The sequence below is a fragment of the Magallana gigas genome, chromosome 4 (genome assembly GCF_963853765.1).
Source record: "Magallana gigas chromosome 4, xbMagGiga1.1, whole genome shotgun sequence".
NCBI classification, from domain to species: Eukaryota; Metazoa; Mollusca; class Bivalvia; order Ostreida; family Ostreidae; genus Magallana; species Magallana gigas.
Window position 1 is genome coordinate 6,761,068 of NC_088856.1, and position 20,585 is coordinate 6,781,652.

General features: G+C 35.5%; 1 protein-coding gene across 3 annotated transcripts in view; it reads left to right on the plus strand.

Annotated features, from left to right (window-relative positions):
• LOC105326231 (uncharacterized) overlaps window positions 1–20,585 on the plus strand; it is a 36,701-nt gene that overhangs the window by 9,078 nt on the left and 7,038 nt on the right. For 2 of the 3 annotated variants that reach the window (XM_066081081.1, XM_066081082.1), the window contains exons 3-25: window positions 1,338–1,443; window positions 2,175–3,262; window positions 5,368–5,539; window positions 6,262–6,435; window positions 7,878–8,020; window positions 8,580–8,690; window positions 9,182–9,487; window positions 9,805–9,975; window positions 11,201–11,281; window positions 11,574–11,697; window positions 12,357–12,472; window positions 12,683–12,785; window positions 13,611–13,792; window positions 14,358–14,471; window positions 15,170–15,340; window positions 16,034–16,144; window positions 16,469–16,600; window positions 16,849–17,044; window positions 17,621–17,750; window positions 17,953–18,122; window positions 18,416–18,495; window positions 18,786–18,980; window positions 19,426–19,556. In XM_066081081.1, coding sequence (XP_065937153.1) covers window positions 1,338–1,443; window positions 2,175–3,262; window positions 5,368–5,539; window positions 6,262–6,435; window positions 7,878–8,020; window positions 8,580–8,690; window positions 9,182–9,487; window positions 9,805–9,975; window positions 11,201–11,281; window positions 11,574–11,697; window positions 12,357–12,472; window positions 12,683–12,785; window positions 13,611–13,792; window positions 14,358–14,471; window positions 15,170–15,340; window positions 16,034–16,144; window positions 16,469–16,600; window positions 16,849–17,044; window positions 17,621–17,750; window positions 17,953–18,122; window positions 18,416–18,495; window positions 18,786–18,980; window positions 19,426–19,556 — 4,307 coding nt within the window. Of the gene's footprint in view, window positions 1–1,337; window positions 1,444–2,174; window positions 3,263–5,367; window positions 5,540–6,261; window positions 6,436–7,877; window positions 8,021–8,579; window positions 8,691–9,181; window positions 9,488–9,804; window positions 9,976–11,200; window positions 11,282–11,573; window positions 11,698–12,356; window positions 12,473–12,682; window positions 12,786–13,610; window positions 13,793–14,357; window positions 14,472–15,169; window positions 15,341–16,033; window positions 16,145–16,468; window positions 16,601–16,848; window positions 17,045–17,620; window positions 17,751–17,952; window positions 18,123–18,415; window positions 18,496–18,785; window positions 18,981–19,425; window positions 19,557–20,074; window positions 20,311–20,585 lie in introns of those variants that run through there. The other variant, XM_066081083.1, reaches the window with a different exon arrangement.

Below are 20,585 nucleotides of genomic sequence, written 5' to 3' on the forward strand. Positions count from 1 at the left end.
ATAAAGTAAATATTTTGGTTTTTAAAAAAGTATCATTCCGGTCAATCGTTTTTTATTGTTGTTATAAGATCTATTGAATTTACGAATTGGTCCTTATTTGATCCATCTAAACACTTAACATATATATAAAATTAATTTGAAGACTCATGATATAATTACATTTTATTAAGAAAACATAAATTCCCAGTTTTTATCAAAAATACTAACATTTTCACCCAAAATTATCACTTTCTATACTTCAAAAAGCATCATAGTTTAATGTTTTTCACCATTGTTATAAGATCTATTGGCTTGATTAAAAATTATGTACGTTGCTATTTTCTTTTTTTAGTTACAACAAATTTCCAGTTTTCGGCGATTTTTCATCAAAATCCAAAGTTTTCACCCAAAATTTTCAATTTCCTGAACTTTGCAGTTCATCAACGTTGAAATAAATCATAACTGTAATAAGATCTATTGACTTTCTTTAAAATTTAGTCCGTTGCTATTTTTGTTTTTTAGTCACGTCAAATTTCCAGTTTTCGGCGATTTTTCATCAAAATCCAAGGTTTTCACCCAAAATTAACAATTTCCCTTCATCCAAACATTCTCTATTTTTTTTATGTTCAACAGTTCACCAAAACCAGCTTGGAAAACTAGAAGAACATTCTGTTGCACTTAGTTTGAGGTTTGGTCATATTTTGGCTAGAATGACTAATATTTGAAGTAAAATCTAGATTTTTTGGGGTCAAAATTGACGACTTTCCCCTATTTCGATTTTTCTCGATTTTTGATATGTTTTTTATACGTTATATTTCTCACGAATTCCACAAAAAACATTTCTGTTGCAATTAGTTTGAGGTATAACCATAGAATGACTGGACTATAAAGGTCCCAGAGGGATTCGTTGTCATGACTTACAGATTCGTAGTTGATGCTCCAACCCATTGGGCTACACGTTTGGTAACAAATTTAGGAAAGAAAAAATTATAAAATCACACTCGATTTATTTCAACAGGAAGTACTTCACTACATGGACCGGTGTCCCATATACCACGTTATGTAAATCATTTTGCCTACATTTTGGATTTAAACTTAATTTTAACTCCTGTTTGGGTTTTTTGTACCATTTTTCATTTGCTGGCCATTCAGTGTATGCCCTAAGCATACATTCTCTATTTCATCTACCTTTGGTCAGTGTCTGCTCAATGTGCTGAGTGATGGTTGGGAAAGTAGTATGTTTCAGGGACTGTAATAACGCATACTTGTATCTATGCTGATTTCTTTTTTTTTAAATGAATTTTTAAATTGATTTAAGCTTCATTCAATGTTTTATGTGAACATTCCTTATTTAACAGGAGGAAAATACTGTATCAAATGAAGATAAACCAAGGGAGATAATCAATGATAATGTCTGTGATGAATCCACTGAGTTACCTCCCCTACCTCAGAGGGAAAGGCCTGGTAAGAAATTGTAGACAGTGCTATTATCTTGAAAACTTAAAACACAGAGAGCTATTAATATCATATTTTCTGCACTTACCCCATGGAGTTGACATTACTACCATTATTTCACATATTTTGCAGTTTGCTCAGCTACCAAGAAATTTTGAGATGTTTTAATGAATTTTCATAGTTCTTAAGGTATTTGATCCATAATAGCCCCAGATTCATTGAATCTGGGATCATAACAGATATGTATGGACTTAATACTTAGTATACTTGGACATAATTTTTATATTTAAGTATCAGTATATAACAGTGGAATATGTCCTAATTAATGACCTTTCCCTTTTTTGAAGAGTTGTCCCCCTTTGCTTTTATTCTATAAAAATTATTTCTAGAAAAATATATTTGGTATAAAAAGTATTTTCATTAGGTTTTGTATTCCTAATGATAAAATGCATCTTTCCACCAAAGCATTCCATATGACCTTAACTTTTTTCTAATTTTGGATTAAAAATAGTCTGTTCAAAATGTTTCCATCAAGATTCATTTCCAGATACAAACTATAAAAGAAATATTTTTTCTTTCACAATATTTCACTGTACAGAGATGCATTTTGTTTTTGTTTTTTTTATAAACGTACTACATTTATTAGGTGGGGCATTCATATCTTACTGACATATTTCTAGTTTTTCATCTATGATGTTTTGTTCACAACAATTACAGTTGTATTTTATATTATTTTCCAGCAAATTTTAAATGTCTCACAGCTTTTGGTCACTCCAAATGGCCAATTAGAAATTTTGCGAAGTTAGACTTCAATGTTAACTCTGGCCATGGAGGCTGTGCTGGATTGCTCCTGGCGTCAGATTTCTACGGAGGGGCAGGGAAATGCTGCAACTCAAGGATCTCCTTCCTCAGGTGTGGCTTTGACTGTAACCATTTCAGCCATGCTAATCTGAAGGACAGCAAAGGGGAGCACTTCAGCCCAGAACAGAAATATATTGTGGATGAGGAAGGGGGATTTCTGGGAGACCTGCAATTCGGAAGCAACCATGTGATGTTGCTGACCAACGATTCCAAGAACGGCAGGCTCGGTAATGGGTTTATGGTGGAGGCTTCCGGGAACGAGACTGATCTGTGTGTCAATGTGAATGGGTCAGAAGGATCCAAAAATGGTGGGGGGACCACCTTAATCTTATGCAGTGGAACAGAGGAAAACAAGCCTGTAACAGCCATCTACATGATCAGCACTGGTGGGAAGGAGAATTATATGGCCAGTAGTTTAATGTCAGGAGGTGACAAGTGGAAGTTTGGGGTGACAGCTCGTAACACTGTAAGTGTGAGTGGTCCCGGTGACAGTCGCTATGCAGTGTACCACAACAGAGAAGAGCTTGTCTTACAAGAGCCAGGAATGAAGCAGTCAAACGTTCTGATGACCCAAGCTTGGGATGGAACAGAACCCACAGTACTGGCAGACAGTGTTCCCTCACATGGCTGCTTTGTTGTCCTCTGCTCCAACAGCTCTGGAGCTGACGATCATACTTGCGCTGCATTTTACCTTGTTTCTGTCGAAGCAGATGGCATTGCTTATAAGCTGGTGAGTAAACTTCATGGAGAAGGCTACACCACGGGAGATTTGTGGAAGTTTGAGAAGTCTGGTAACACCATAGTTGTGACTGGTCCAAAAGGCCCCTGTCGCTATGTGGTTCTGTCTAACAATGAATACAAGGACCAGCAGTATATATTTCAGGACGTGTGTCTGGCCACTGGCTCACCTCAGCCAATCAGAGGACAGGTGGAAATCACCATGCAAGGAGTACAGGGCATTGTGGAGGTAAAAGATCTTTTGTACCAAGATGATGTTTTTGTTGATGAAATACCTATGTTGGTTCATTTTCATGTCTAAATGGTGTTACTGCAGAATCATTTAAGTTCATGGTGATCTATTTATTTGAAAGGTTTTTGGGGCGCCTGTAAAGTGCGAAACGAAATCGAAACGAAACGAAACGAAATCGAACGAAACGAAACGAAACCAATCGAAACGAAACGAACCGAAACGAAACGAAATCAAACGAAACGAAACCAAAAATCGAAACGAAACGAAACGGAATTTAAACAAAACTAATATCAATTTTGACTACATAAAAGTGAAAATAAATTCATTGAAATAAATTTTTGAACCATAAAATATAACTACCTGTATGTTTCAGATTGCCGCTGTAAATTTTTAAGCCGATTATCTGAAATTTGCAAAAATTATATAATTATGTAAATAAGTGATGTACATTCCTCCACCTTTTAATGTTTCTAATCTGTTTCATTAAATGATAAAAATGATATTCAGACGTTTTGAGAGAGAGAGAGAGAGAGAGAGAGAGAGAGAGAGAGAGAGAGAGAGAGAGAGAGAGAGAAATGCCTTAAAATTATCAGCGACATCACATAGCAAAGTATATACGCAAGTTTGGGGGAGAGAGAAAGAAAGAAAGAAAGAAAGAAAGAGAGAGATAGAGATATGATGATGATGATGGTGATACTGAATGGGGAAATTCTAACACCAATTCTCTTTCTATCGATTTGAAATATTGTTTAAATGAAACGATCGAATACAATGTGATTGAGAGCATACTGGTTGGTTACCAGTTTCGAACATATAATAAGAATTGTTTTAATATGTATAGCATGAATTTGGACGTCGTAATTTAACAAAATTAACGTGCAATATAAAGATGATTATACTGTAAAATATATAAGTATATAAAAAGGTAAATTCAGAAATGCGCTAAATAAAATCCATCCTACTTGTTGATAAATTATATTCCGCCAAATATTGTACACCCTAGTTATAGTGCGTTTACATTATTTACGGAGATAATCCAACTACACGATTTTTTTTATATCGATATGAAATATTGTAAAAATGATTCAAATACATTGTGCGTGCGTGTGAAAGGGAGAGAAAGAGGGGATAATGTTTGATTTAAGGTAAAACACAGGTAAAAAAAAAACCTCTTTATCTTGTACGTTAATTTTGTCAAATTACGACGCCCAAATTCATGCTATACATACTACAACAATTCTTATTATATGTTAGAAACTGGTAACCAACCAGTATGCTCTCAATCACATTGTATTCGATCGTTTCATTTTTACAATTTTTCAAATCGATAGAAAGAAAATTGTTGTTAGAATGTCCCCTTCAGTATCATCATCATATCTCTATCTCTCTCTTTCTTTCTCTCTCTCCCAAACTTGCATATATACTTTGCTAGTCTCTCTCTCTCTCTCTCTCTCTCACTCTCTCTCTCTCTAAACGTCTGAATATCATTTAATGAAACAAATTAGAAACATTAAAAGGTAGAGGAATGTACATTACTTATTTACATAATTATATAATTTTTTGCAAATTTCGGATAATCGGCTTAAAAACTTACAGCGGCAATCTGAAACATACAGGTAGTTATATTTTATGGTTCAAAAATTTATTTCAATGAATTTATTTTCACTTTTATGTAGTCAAAATTGATATTAGTTTTGTTTAAATTCCGTTTCGTTTCGTTTCGATTTTTGGTTTCCTTTCGTTTGATTTCGTTTCGTTTCGGTTGGTTTCGTTTCGTTTCGATTGGTTTCGTTTCGTTTCGTTCGATTTCGTTTCGTTTCGTTTCGTTTCGATTTCGTTTCGCACTTTACAGGTGCCCAGGTTTTTGGCAATATTGTTTCATGGATTTGATGTTTGAATATTAGTAAATATAGGTCAAACTACATAATTTGATGAAGTAATTTTGTGGATCAATGATGCCAATAGAATCCATGAAAATTGTGTCACCATGACTGTAGTTTATATCTCCAGACTCCTTCTGATTCTGTTTGGATGCCTTTATTGATACGAGTTACTAAAAAAAAATAGCAGACATCACAGAAATGGCATTTTCCCATTTTCAGAAACCCAGCAAAGTTTCCATCCAGGTTGATGGAAAAGTTGTGAGAATATTTGAACCAGACGACTTGAAGAAAGTCAAAGATGGATTTGGATTCAAGCGGCTCTGGAAGTCAGGAGAACTCCATTGTGGGGCGAATTTGATCAAGGTCACCATTCTGGGGAAACATGTGACATGTAGGTACTCTGAGGTCAAACCAATAGAACTGGCAACTTTTAATTTTTATTAACTTGATGACAGTAATAATGGAACTTAAAAGAGACTTATCTATCAGAATTTTTTTTATAAATTAAATTATTCATAAGTATATATACATTTATATATTTTCAGTTAGAGTAACTTGGAACACATAAAAATGACTTTAATTATCCAATTAACCTTAGCTTTCTGTGTCTTGAGATGAATGCTATTCTAAGAAGTCTGAGCATATTTTCTTGTGTATTTAGATGAAATGCAACCCTTATTTGTTTTAATGAAAACTAATGAAAACAAATCTTATGAAAATTCTAAATTGAATTCTAAAGCAAAGAATCTACAATTGGAAAATAATACAATGTAATATATACATAGACAAAATAATAGGTTTGTTGTTAAACAATATTTCAAAACATTGTTACAATGTACAACAAATACTGCTAATTATGTTCAATTGTAAAAGAGGTTATTTATACGTCTGGAAAATTTACACTAGTAAAGCAGTAAGCTTAAATCTGCCTAAATACCCCATGCATATGGTAAAAAAATCAAATCTTTAGAGAGGTAAATCATGTATCTGTGTTTTAACCAGGGTCATACAGCATGATTTTTTTTTACTCCAGAAAATGCGTACTTATCCACTAACATAAATAACCACTTTTACAGTAAATCTTGATAATTAGATAAATTTGTTTCCCTGTAGTGGGTACGGAGGAGGTGATTCCCCTGCAGGGATCCCCCTGCCAGCTGGAGGTACAGAAGGACTTGGTGTACTATGGTTTGAACTGTGGGGGACCCACTTATACCACCCTCAATGGTGTCACTTACACAAGCGAGCACAGACAGTTTGCCAGCTTCACCTACGATTTCAACTGTGGTAAGTGTTTTAATGTAACAAGAAAAAAGCTGTGTAGTACCAAAAGCTGTGTAGTACATGTACCAAAAGGGACCAACTTTGTCAGATATCGGTATCGTTGATTTCTGTTCTACCTGTAGTGTTACTTGTATTTTCAACTGCCTAACAATAACTGTACTAATGCCTCCCAAATACCTGTATTTATGCCTCTCACCTATCTTTTATTTATGCCTCCACTTACCTGAACTAATGCCTCCCAAATGCCTGTATTTATGCCTCCCACTTACCTGTATTTATGCCCCTCACCTACCTGTACTAATGTATCCCACTTACCTATACTAATGCCTCCCACCTACCTGTATTTATGCCCCTCACCTACCTTTTATTTATGCCTCCCACTTACCTGTATTTATGCCTCTCACCTACCTTTACTAATGCCTCCCAAATGCCTGCTTCCCACCTACCTGAATTTATGCTTCCCACTTACCTGTACTAATGCTTCCCACCTACCTATACTAATGCCTCCCACACCTACCTGTATTTATGCTTCCCACCTACCTGTATTTATGCCCCTCACCTACCTGTACTAATGTATCCCACTTACCTATACTAATGCCTCCCACCTACCTGTGCTAATGCCTCCCACACCTACCTGTATTTATGCCCCCACCTACCTGTACTAATGCATCCCACTTACCTATACTAATGCCTCCCACCTACCTGTGCTAATGCCTCCCACACCTACCTGTATTTATGCCTTCAACTTACCTGTATTTATGCTTCCCACCTATCTGAACTAATGCCTCCAACTTACTTGTATTTATGCCTCTCACTTACCTGTACCAATGCCTACCACCTACCTGTACTAATGTCTCCCACCTACCGGTATTTTTGCCTTCCACCTGTTCAAAAACTCACCACACCATCAAATTAACAAATGAAAAGGCTGTAAGGAATTCTTTTTTTTAATTGTCATTGTGTAATTCCTTTTAGTTCAAGTCCTGCCTCGGAAAATTTTAACATAGGCCTCAAAGGAAAACAAAAATGTAGATAGCACAGATGGACAAAGTTTGAGATCATGCATGAAAACTTCCATTTTAAAAATATTATCTTGACAGTTATATCTTATTATATATCTATCATTTTATGGCTCAAACGATGTAATAATTTGTGTCAGTACTAGGTGGCACATAGTCTGAAACCCACGGCCAGTCTTGTATAGACATACTGACCATGGGCCAACTCTAAATATTCCTCTGTCTCATGAATATCAAACATCTCCAATCTGCCTTGATTAATTATAAAGCATAATACCTGTAGTTTTTGGAGCCATGAAAGCAGAGCTATGCTGTTGTTTATTAGTTCTGTATACAGTAGTTGACAAAACAATTCAGAATGATGTTTAATTGGATACTTACAATGTGGGACAATTAATTACTGGATGATCAATATCTATTCTACAGGGTCCCGATGTTTGGCTTATGGAAAGAGTTATGGATTAGTGACCATTTATGAGCTAATAAACAACACTCACAATGGATTTCTGTATGCCACGGTCAGAACAAAGTACACAGAACCCCTTGATGAGCAGAAAGTTATTTACACTGTAAGTTCATGAACTTAGTTAGTGGTTAATGCTGAAAATATACCTCAGTCACCATCGCAATTCAGTAGTTTTAAATGTGCATGTAGTAAAGTCACTATGTTTAGTGAACATGAAGCAGACCTTTATGTTTTTTTATTTTCATAAGTTGATTATTGCAATTTTTAAGTTTAATAGCAAACAACACTTACAGACATATTTTCACCCATTATATTTTTTGCAATATACTGTTAACTGAACATGCAGAAAAATGCTGATTGCTGATGCTAATTATGGATACCGTATATTCGGTAATTTTCGCGATGATCTAATTTTTGCTTTATTTTGTGTGTGTGATCTCGTTTATGTCACAAATAATTGAATACGCAGAAATTATATCCTGTTAGTATCATTTTCCATAAAAAAAAATCTTTTTACATCGCAAAAAATGACTGACGCAAATTAAAAAGAGATAATAGATTTTTCCCATTTTTGCAAATTTTGTGACTCACCAAAAAAAAGGATATATATGGTATTCAATAGCATAGTTATGTAGACATAAGCCTTATGACATTATCTATAGGTGAAGTCGCTACAGATTCCTGATGGACAGTATATACTACGCTTGCATTATGTCGGTAAAGGCTATAAAACACACAGCATTTCCTTTAACGGGCAATCCATTGCATCCCAGGTAAGAGTGGAATAGAGAATTTTAAAGTACTTCTGCATGTAAAACAGATTTTAATTCAAAATATATTCCATAAACTTTATTTTTCTTTATGATATTGAAAAATAAATCAAAATTTAAGTGTGTATTCTTTTGGAGAACATATTTGTCATCAAATCTTTAAGGTGCTGAATATACTAAGCAGTTTTCAAATATCTATAGGTCCCCAGAACTTAGCTATAATTGTGTTTTACTATGTTGCATAGCTGTTACACAAAAAAAAACAGGTATTAACTGTTGGAGTTTTTTTTTGCTTGCTTGGAGAACAACAACATTTTGCTCTGTATTAATCATCTTCTTGAAACAATGAGGTGTTGTTGCCTCTATGTTTGCTTTGATACCTATGATTTTGTTGTTACTACAGAATGCTTGGCCTGTTTTTAGAAAGAGGCCTATGATTTTGTTGTTGGCACAGGATGCTTGAATACAAAGTCCAATGATTTTGCATATTGTAGGTTGCTGCTGCCGGAGATAAAGTGATGGATATCGGGGAGCAGGGTCTGACAGCATTCCATGCAGACATACTGGTCACCATCAACAACAACCAGTTTGTGTTGAATTCCATGGCTCCCATTGCAGGCTTCGCTCTGTTAGACAAGGCCTTCAAAGACCCCCAAAAGTCTGAGGAGGAACTCAGGAACGAGAGAGAGGAGAAATCCAGATTATCAGACAAAATCGAGCCAGTAACAAGAGCCATGTTGAGGAAAGAAATGGAGATTGTGGGTTGGTCTCAAAACCTGTTAAAAAACTTCAGTGGTGAGGTAGGTGGAAGCTCAACCTGATATTAAGGTCGTCTCAAAGTTCAAAATTTTAAAGTTCATTTATTTAGCAATGATGATCCTGCTAAGTGTCATATTGTGTTTACAGTATTAGAAACCTTGAGGTCCTGGAAAGAAGCAATGTTGATAAATGTTCAAAATAGTTTATTTGTTGAAGTGAACAAATTGATTAAAACCCATTAGATTGAGATCCAGTATTGGCAGTAGCCATAAGAACACAATCAAACTTTTTGAAAAAGAATTAAAAAATGATAGTAAGTATATGTTAAAGTTATTTTTTTCCATATGATTATTTCTAGGAAGGCGACTTATCCCATTGGAATATAAGTGGTGACTGGGTGATCCATGAAGGCGGGTATAACACAGAGAAAGCCTTCAAGACGTCAAACATGTGGTGCACCAAATACCAGGAAGTGGACCTGACCCAGCACTTCTCAGAGCAGTACCTAGACACAGCACCGGACATACAGGTATGTATAACTCAGTGTACACAACAACTGGACACAGCACCGGACATAAAGGTGTGTATAACTCAGTGTACACAACAACTGGACACAGCACCAGACATACAGGTGTGTATAACTCAGTGTACACAACAACTGGACACAGCACCGGACATACAGGTGTGTAAAACTCAGTGTACACAGCACCTGGACACAGCACCGGACATACAGGTGTGTATAACTCAGCGTAGACAGCACCGGACATACAGGTGTGTATAACCCAGTGTAGACAACACCTGGACACAGCACCAGACAAACAGGTGTGTATAACCCAGTGTACACAGCACCTGGACACAGCACCAGACAAACAGGTGTGTATAACCCAGTGTACACAACACCTGGAGAATGTACAGGTATGTACAGTCAATCTCTTGCATCCCTTAGACACAGCAATGGCTAAATGTAGATATGTATAGGTATGTATACCTCAATGTACAATATCTCACGCCACCTAGACACAGCATCAGACATCATATAACAATACCTAAACATGTGTGGATACAATATCACACAACATCTGAGCACAGCACTAAACATACAGGTGTGTAAAAACAAGTGTGTGTGTGTGTATATCTCAAAGCACCAGGGCACACTTTCTGACATACAGGTGTGTACCTAAAACAAGTGTACACAATATCCAACAACCCTTCACAGTGCGTTTTACACAGAGCCTTACATACAGGTGTTGTACAACTAAACACCTGATCCAGGTGTGAGTACAATATCTTACAGCTCCTGGACACTGTATCATTCATGCATATGAACATAACTCTCATGAACTTAAATTTTATTTTCAGTTCTATCAAGTTTGAGATGACAGGGTTTCACTGTGTTTATCATAATGTGATATCATTGATACTGACTCAGTATTTCATTTAAGAAGGCTGATTTGGATTTTTTTGGCGTAAAAACTACAATAGCATATTTATCGTAATGTCACTACAAAAGCATATTTATCATAATGTCATAGAAGCACAATTTGGCAACACACATCTATTGAACAGTGTTAAAAATTTCAGAATCAGAAAACCTTTCTTTATTGTGTTTGATATCCTAATTAGTATTGAAAAATTCCTTAAAAGGTATAAATTCACTGTATTTTACAAGATTGCACAAAAACATGTGCAATGAAAATAATTTAAAAGTGAAACACGTTAGAAGATGTAAAAAAATATTTTCTGTTGTAATCTAGGTGACAGAGTGGTACAGAGAAGGGGTGTGTGGAGGTGGGCACTACAAAATGGAGGCTCATCTGCTGGACGGCGAAGGCAATGTAAGTAATGTACTCTCTGTTTGTCTGTCTATCCATTCCTCTGTCAGCTGTCTATCTGTCCATCTGTCTAGCTGTCTAACCATCCCTCTTTCAGCTGTCTGTCTGACTCTGTCCATCTGTCTGGCTGTCTATCCATCCCTCTGTCAGCTGTCTGTTCTTGTCTTACTAATTTCGTCATCTATCTGGAATTCATTTATTTAATCCTTAAGAAAAATTACAATCAAATAAGTCAGTCTGCATTCAGTAGTTGAACCCGGCAGTAATATAATGTTTGATTGCCTCTTTCATGTAGCCTATCAAGAGTCATGTGATGCCGGAGACGGGCCGCATCTACCGTAACAATAAGTGGGAGCAGAGTGGGACCGTGTTCTCAAACTACGGCCCGGGGGTCAGATACGTGTCCATCCAGAGCTCAGGTGAGAGTTAGTGCATACATGAACCATCACAGAAGAAAATGAGATTTATTAATAGAGTTGAGATCATTGTTGTGTGATCAATGGTTGAGATCATTGTTGTGTGATCAATGGTTGAGAATCTTTATTCTGTGATCAATGGTTGAGATCATTGTTGTGTGATCAATGGTTGAGAATCTTTATTCTGTGATCAATGGTTGAGATCATTGTTGTGTGATCAATGGTTGAGAATCTTTATTCTGTGATCAATGGTTGAGATCATTGTTGTGTGATCAATGGTTGAGATCATTGTTGTGTGATCGGTGGTTGAGATCATCATTGTTGTGTGATCAATGGTTGAGATCATTGTTGTGTGATCAATGGTTGAGAATCTTTATTCTGTGATCAATGGTTGAGATCATTGTTGTGTGATCAATGGTTGAGATCATTGTTGTGTGATCAGTGGTTGAGATCATCATTGTTGTGTGATCAATGGTTGAGATCATTGTTGTGTGATCAATGGTTGAGAATCTTTATTCTGTGTGTGAATCTATTACAAGTTTATCAATCAATTCATTTCACCAGTGTAACAGATATAAAATCAGAACTGACTATTTTAAGGAATGTTATCACTATATACTCTGAAGTGCTGATTTTTCAATGATATATTCTGTTTTCTGTAGGGAAGGATGACAAGTATTGGGGCGGCCATTATGGAGTTATTATGTCAAACTCGGTCATCCGTGTCAAACGTGAAGTCCACTCAGCCGAGGGCGACAAATTTGAAGATATTGAAATGGTAACAAAGTTTTACCTGCAAAAACTTTCTGAAATTTTACTTGCAAAGAATACTATTCCATTGTGTGGATTACTGAAATCTTAGAAAATTCCTTTTTTATAATATAAACTTTATTTTGGTAAAATAATGGTAAACATGTCATAATTTTTCAAAGTTGAATGTTATTATAAAATGTTGATTTTTTTGTGACCTCCACTTTTGGCTATACAGGACCTTGATGACAACTCTAAGCTGTCCAGCAAAGTGGATGGTCTGGTGGGGAAGGTGTTGACAGACAACAGCGAGCTACTTAAAAACTATCTACAGGATCTAGGTAAATAGGGGACACACTGTACAATTCAAAAGGATATGGGTATATAGGGGACACACTGTACAGTTCTACATGCAGGATATGGGTAATTAGGGGGACACACTTAACAATTTTGAAGGATATAATGCAAGTTAATGGGGGGCACACTGAACAGTTCTACATGTCTACAGGATATGGGGAAATAGGGCGATACACTGTACAATTCTTCGGAATCTATGGAAATAGGGGACACACTTTACAATTTTACAGGATCTGGGTAAAAAAGGGGGAGTCAGAACACACAGTACAATTTTATAGCATTTTGGTATAAGAGAAAATACACTTGCATCTCTCCTGGTTCTGGATAGAAAGGGCGAGTTAGAGCATACTGTACAGTAAAAAATCTCATATCTGAGAGACGCACAGTGAAACTTGTGTATTTTGACATCCATACCATCATCAGATTCAGCAAGTCACATGGTTTCATCATTAATCTTTACATAATTACATATATATCAATTTTCTTGGATGTTTTGGCTGGGTTTATCCAGGACATTAAATGTCCTCTTCTTGGTTAAACCTTAAGCCTTAAAAATCATGTGTCGTATAAAAGAATTCACAGAAGGTATTGGACACAATAGTAAGTATAAAGTGAATAAGTTTCCCTCAAACAATCATTTTTTCATACATATATGCATTATTATCCAATTAAATCATTAGCTAGAATCCTCTTTTAAATTTAAGAAAAATGTTTTTGATAAGATTTAACCCTGTTGTACGCTGGGGTTATTTTTATCATTGGGTGAATGAACTAGCCATTTTGAACGTTGACATTTGACCTAATTGTAGTTGTCCCTGTACTTGATGAGAAGTTTGAGAAACAAGTCGAGATAAAACCAGAGGCACCGTCCGGACGAGTCAGCAAGCCGCGGGTCAAGCGGAAGAAGAGAGAGATCCGGGTGTTCGTATCCAGTACATTCAAGGACTTCTCCCAGGAACGCGAGGAGATCATCAAGAAGAGCTTCAGAGAGGTCTGTCTACTGTACCAATCTGATTAAAATCGGATCCTTTGATCCGCTCACGAAGATCGCTACACTAGGATCTACACTAGTGTAGCAATCCTTGTGAGCGGATCAAAGGATCTGATTTTAATCAGATTGTGTACTTTACTAGATGCCTAATTAAATGCATAAAATATTTGCATTAAATAGCGAGAAACACACTTCATGGTTTTGAAAATCTTGCTTTCATTTTTCTGACAGATGTAAATTAAACAAAACTAATTTTAACTAAGCGTTTGTGATTTTATATTCTGGTGATTTGTACTCATATAAAATAATGAATCTACAGTAATTAGATAGGAATGGAAAATGTCCATTTGGGTTAGATTCAATGAACCTGTGCATTGATGAATTTGATTTAGATAAATATATAAATGAATTTGTTTTGTAAAGCATTTTTTTTCTGGTAGAAGATTGTGCATAGATTCACAGTCTTATAGCAATGTTTTGTGTGTGTGTGTGTGGGGGGGGGGGTGCTTTCTTATAGTTGAGTTTTATTTTGTTACCTACCAAGACATTATTCTTGACATTGTAGATTAATAAACTGTGTGCAGAGAGGGGAATCTTCTTTACCTATGTGGACCTCAGATGGGGAATTTCAACAGAGCAATCAGACAATGGGAAAACTATAGCTATTTGTTTGAAGGAGGTATGGATTCTTCTGTTGCATATAACACACACACTTTTTAGAGGTGTTTGATATGATTTAATTTGATTTATTGATTAAAACTGCCTTAAAAAGCTTCTAATTATTTAAAAGTATGATGCATTAAATTGATATCTCACAGTTTGATCATGAGTAATTGAATTATATATATCTCAAAAGTTAATTATAATCAATGGATTCATACATTGATATCTCTCAGAATGACAATGATTATTGAATTCTCACATTAATATATCATATTGTGAATTAATCATGATTTATTGATTAAACATTAATATCTCACAGATTGGTTATGAATAAATGAGTCATACATTTGTACCACACATTAATCAATGAATAATTAATTTTTGCATCTGATATCTCACAAATTAATAAGTATTTTTTGATTCATTACTGATATCTGACAGATTGATATGATTTGTTGATTCATTCACTGATATCAGATTGATACAAACTGTTGACTCATTCACAGATATCTGACAGATTGATAAGAACTGTTGATTCATTGCTGATATCTGACAGATTGATACGAACTGTTGATTCATTGCTGATATCTGACAGATTGATACGAACTGTTGATTCATTGCTGATATCTGACAGATTGATACGAACTATTGATTCATGCACTAATATCTGACAGATTGATACGAACTGTTGATTCATTCACTGATATCTGACAGATTGACCGTTGTCGTCCTTATTTCCTGTGTCTGATGGGAGAGAGGTTTGGCTGGTCACAGAAGGTTGGCACTGACGATAAATTGCTCTCAAAGACGTACGATTACGCCATCGAGAATGAGAAGTCCCTGAAATGGATAGAGAATCACAGATATGATACCAGTGTTACTCAGGTGTGTAATTATAACAGCGTTACTCAGGTGTGTAATGATACCAGTGTAACTCAGGTGTGTAATGATACCAGTGTTACTCAGGTGTGTAATGAAACCAGTGTTACTCAGGTGTGTAATGATACCAGTGTTACTCAGGTGTGTAATGATACCAGTGTTACTCAGGTGTGTAATGATACCAGTGTTACTCAGGTGTGTAATGATACCAGTGTTACTCAGGTGTGTAGACCTGATTGTTTTAGAATATAAAAAAACTGTAAACGGACAACTAAAATCAAATTATAGATTTTAAATATCTTGATTTACAATAACAAAATGTTTGAATATTGATAAGGTTATATAATTTACAAACGTGGAAAATTATGGAAATACAGTCAAACCTCGTTATCTCGAACTAGGTGGGACTGGTTAAAAACTTCGAGATATCCAAATATTTGAGATAGCAAGGGTAAAATACTAAAAGTTTAAGTGTTTGGGACTTAAAAATCACTTCGACATATCCATTGTATTCGAGATATCGGTGTTCGAGATACCAAAGTTCAACTGTATATCATTTTAAAATTATGTCAGAAATCAAACTTTGAATTGTTGCAATGAGTTCATTCTCGATTAATGGTCTTAGGGCCTTGATTACTTTAAGTTGGTAAAACTTAGCCAAGATCTGATGTGAAAATATTTCCGTCTCCTCTTGTTCAGCTGGAAGTCCTGCATGGGGTCCTTAATGACGTGGAGGCTAATCATGACAGAACCTTCTTCTACCTCAGGAACCCAGTGCAGATGGGCAGCATGGACGAGAAGGAACATAAGGTCACTGATAACACAGGGTTAATCACAGAATCTGTCGACTGTAATCTAACTTTTATTCACAATTACTTTTTTTCTAGATTTAACAAAAATAAACTGGTTCATGGCGACTATATTTTCGTGAACAATATGAAGGTTATCTTAAAATGAAATACCAGAGGCACTGATGACTGGTTCGCAGCAATAAATATTCGCAACAAGGCTCTTTCAAACTTCGCTAAAATTTCTTACACGTACACTAATAAAAGTTGGTTTATAGTATTGCCTACTGACAAGAAGAATTGATGACTCTTTCTGATTGGATAATTATAAATCTTCCAAATTTAGAAATTCAAAGCTGAGTCTGAGTGGCATTTTGAGAAACAGAACATGTTACGACACATGATAGAGGAGCACGCCGGCAAGATCAACGTCAGGAAATTCTCCCTCCCGGCCGAGGTCTCCAATATGATCAAGGAGGTATGCTTCTTCAAATTACTTTTTACAATGTAAAAGACACAGGTGTATATTTTTATTATATATTAAGCATTGAAATGTATCTCTTATGCAATGCTAATGAATCATTAATTATATAATTCAGTATGGAAAAAAAGAACTTTTCATTATCAGAAGTTATTTACTGAAATTTTTTTTTTAATTTTTTAAACATTTCTGAAGATAGACTGAAATGATTGTCTTTATAATATATTTATCAATTTTCTCCTCAGGATTTACAGGCATGCATAGAGCAGGATTTTCCTGTAGGATCAGAATTAACTCCCCTTGAGCGTGAGAGAGAGGCTCACCAGGCATTTGCTGACGTTCGCTGCCAGGTGTACATCGGCAGGCAGGAGTACTTCACTCAGATTGATGAGAAACTGGAGGCAGGAATTGGGGAGCCTATGGTCCTACTGGGGGAGTCAGGTATGTTTATAATGTCACGTAAACTTATAATGGGGAAGTCAGGTATACATATAGTTATACTTTAATGGGGGGAGTCGCATATCCTTATAGATATGGAGTCAGATATATTGGGAAAATCACATACCCTTATAAAAGGGAAATTAGATATACTTGTAACAGGACAGGTACCTTAATACTTGTATAGTCAGGTACACTTTTGATGTGACAGTCTACATTTATACTTGGTAAGTCAGGTATACTTATGATGGATTGGGGGTCAGAGGGTTGGGGTAAGGTATATTTAAGGTATATTTATATTATGTTAATACTGGGGATATCAGGTATACTTATAATGAGATAGTTAGATAATCACTGGATAATTAGATACACTTACACCTAAAGAGTTCAATTTACTGAGAATCAGGTACCCACTTACTAAGTTTCTTTTCCTGGTGTAAACATTTTTTTTCATTGAAGTATATTTTCAATTGGTTTTTCAATTCAAACTATTTTTGTTTGTTTCCCCAAAAATTATTTTAATTCTTAGAGGATTTTAAGTACATGTCTTATACAGCTGTCTTGATTGATATAATGTAGGCTGTGGAAAATCGGCATTGGTAGCCAACTGGGCAGAGAGAACTCGGACTAAATACCCAGAGGCCTTCATGTTTGTCCACTTCATCGGAAGTTCTGCTGAAAGTGCTGGATACTTGAAGCTGTTAAGAAGGTAAATGGTCCACCTCTTCCTTATAATTCTAATAATGCTTCATAACTTGGAGCAATCTTTGATTTAAGTAGGATGTGAATGTTACATTTATTTTTATTCTTATACAATAGGGAATGAAATAAATGCAAATTTAAAAATTGGAAATTGTGATGATCCCAGCAGGTGTTGATATTTTAGTCCTGTTAGTTCCTCTATTTTCCAGATTGTATGAGGAGATGAAGGCTTTCTATGGACTGGATATGGAGGTTCCTACCTCTGAGATCGCATTGGTGAGAGACCTCAGCAAGTGGCTGAAGGCTTGCAGCAGGAAACAGAAACTGATCATTGTTCTGGATGCACTCAACCAGCTGGATGATGGCTCCAAGGAAGATGGTCAGTATCAGGGGTCATAGGTTAACGATCAAAGTACTGAAGATTTCTTATTTTACGCAAGTATTACACGGTTTTGAGTCGAATTAAGGGACTATAAAATTAAGAGCATCAATTTTTTTTATAATTTCATAACTGTCGAAAAAAGGCAAGATTTTAAATCTACTTGCAAATATATGAAGATATTTAAAATTCCTTGCGTTTAATTTAGAATCTATAGTAACAAAGGTCAAGAATGAGAATAAATTATAGCTTGTCAAGTAATACATTAAAGTTGTTTCCCTTGCTTTAAAAAGGTGTGGAGCATGACCTTCATTGGATACCTGGCAAACTTCCAAAGAATGTGTTTATTCTGTTGTCAACTTTACCAGGAAGGGTAGGTCATGTGATGTGTAATGCTTGTGCTCAAGGAATGGGCAAAATCTTGATATTATTTGTTTAAAAAAAATATGTTATCAAGTGTTGACTGTAGAGTTCAACTATGAAATAAATTGATTTTGAAAGCCATTGAAAGAATTGATGGTTTTAATAAGTTTTGCATAATAGCTGTCAAATATTTGCTTAATATAGCATAATCATTTACACAGAGACATAAAAAAGAATTTGGCGTTATATTTTCCAAATATCAAACCTTTGAGTACTTTCAGTACTTTGATTGTGTTTCAGGCAATGAATGCTGTGGTCAAGTTTGGCTGGCCCACTATGAAGGTGTCTCCCTTAGACAATTCTCAGAAAATGGAGATTATTACAGGGTATTTGGAGGGGATCTACGGTAAAACCCTCAGCCAGGAGCAGAAGGAGATGATAGTAGAGGCCAAGCAGACCAACAACCCCCTCTATCTCCGCTCCCTGCTGGACGAGGTCAGTCGAAATTATATCGTCTCATCTGTTTCGTTGTCAGACCAACTGTTATTCCATCTATTAGTCAAACAAAAGAAAATTCAGAACTTCCTACATCTCATTTTGAAATTTGGTGTCAAAAATGTGTATTGATATTAACTTTATTTTTCAATTCTTGTTGTCCAACCATCAGCACTCTAATTTGTTAGTCACACAAAAAAAGTCATTTCAGCTTAGATGATGTCAACATTGGATTTTGGAGCTCTGCATTACAGAATTTTTATCTTAAAATGTTATTAATCTAATTAAAAGGTTACTAAAGATTCACATGATGCAGGCAAATAATTTCTACTTAAATGAATGCAATATCTACTCTACTTTATTTCAATTCTTGAATAGTAAACACTTGAAAGTAATTTGTTCATCATGGAATGAACTGATTCATTTGGTTTGGCCTATGTTGTAGGTGAGGATGTATGGGAACTTCCGCAAGTTAACAGAGAAGATACAGGATTATCTACTGGCAGACAGCCCTGGCGTGCTCTTCACAAAAATCCTCGAACGACTCGAGGGCGATTTTAATGAAATAAACTCTTCGTAAGTCCTCTGTCCTCAAATCCTCAAATTAAACATTGGTGAGAGATAAATTTAAATAGATACATAATAGACATTTTACTGTCTTGGCAATTCATAGTCTAGTCTAAAGTTTAAATTAATGTGTAAATTTTGAACTATGCAAAATGGAGTCTCATTAATCGGGACACCCTGTACCCAACCAAACCATCATTGAACTATATGGATATGAAGTAAATCAGTGATGTTGTAACATTTCAACATTATTTGAAGCATTAGTTATCATTTTCTTTGTCCGAAATATTAAGTGCCCCCATAGGCCTGGATTGCCAAATTTTCACAAAAGCAGTTCAACAGCGATCTGATTTGTACTAGTAAAAAATAAAAGAAGGATTAACTTTTCTATTCCAGTATACATTGGGTATTGTTTGGTATTGTTTAGTATTATAATTGGTAATGTAGTGAAATCTCTCTCTCAATTTAAAGCAAGAATTATTATACATGTTTATTTTATTATCTAATATTTGTTTTTATTCTGTCAGGTTGTACAGGTCAGTAGTGAGCGTTTTGAACAATAAGCAATACACATTGATTGAATACTATATAAATCAAGACAAACCTATTTACAAAAAAGCTATTTCATTCAGTTACAAGAGTTTATGAAAATATTAATCATATACTGCTATGATATAAATTAGTGCAAGACTTTGTCATGCATGCAGATAAGATTTTGAAGTTCAGATGTTTTTGAGAATAAGTAAACCACACTTTTTTTATTTAATAAATATGGACATAGATAAGGCTAGTGTGCTGTCGATTCCAATGTAGTGTTTAGGCTAGACTCCTGGCCCGGTCAAGATTGGAGTACCCAGAAGGCTTCCTGAGGAAATCATAGAGCATGTGTCTTTTATTTCTCTGCACAATTTTGAGACTAATAGAATCATTCATTATTACGAGTGTGGGATAGTGAAATTCCACCAAGGGGACAAGATTCACGGTCTAGGATGAGGCTTTGCCGAGTCCTAGACCGTGAATCTTGGCCCCGAGATGGAA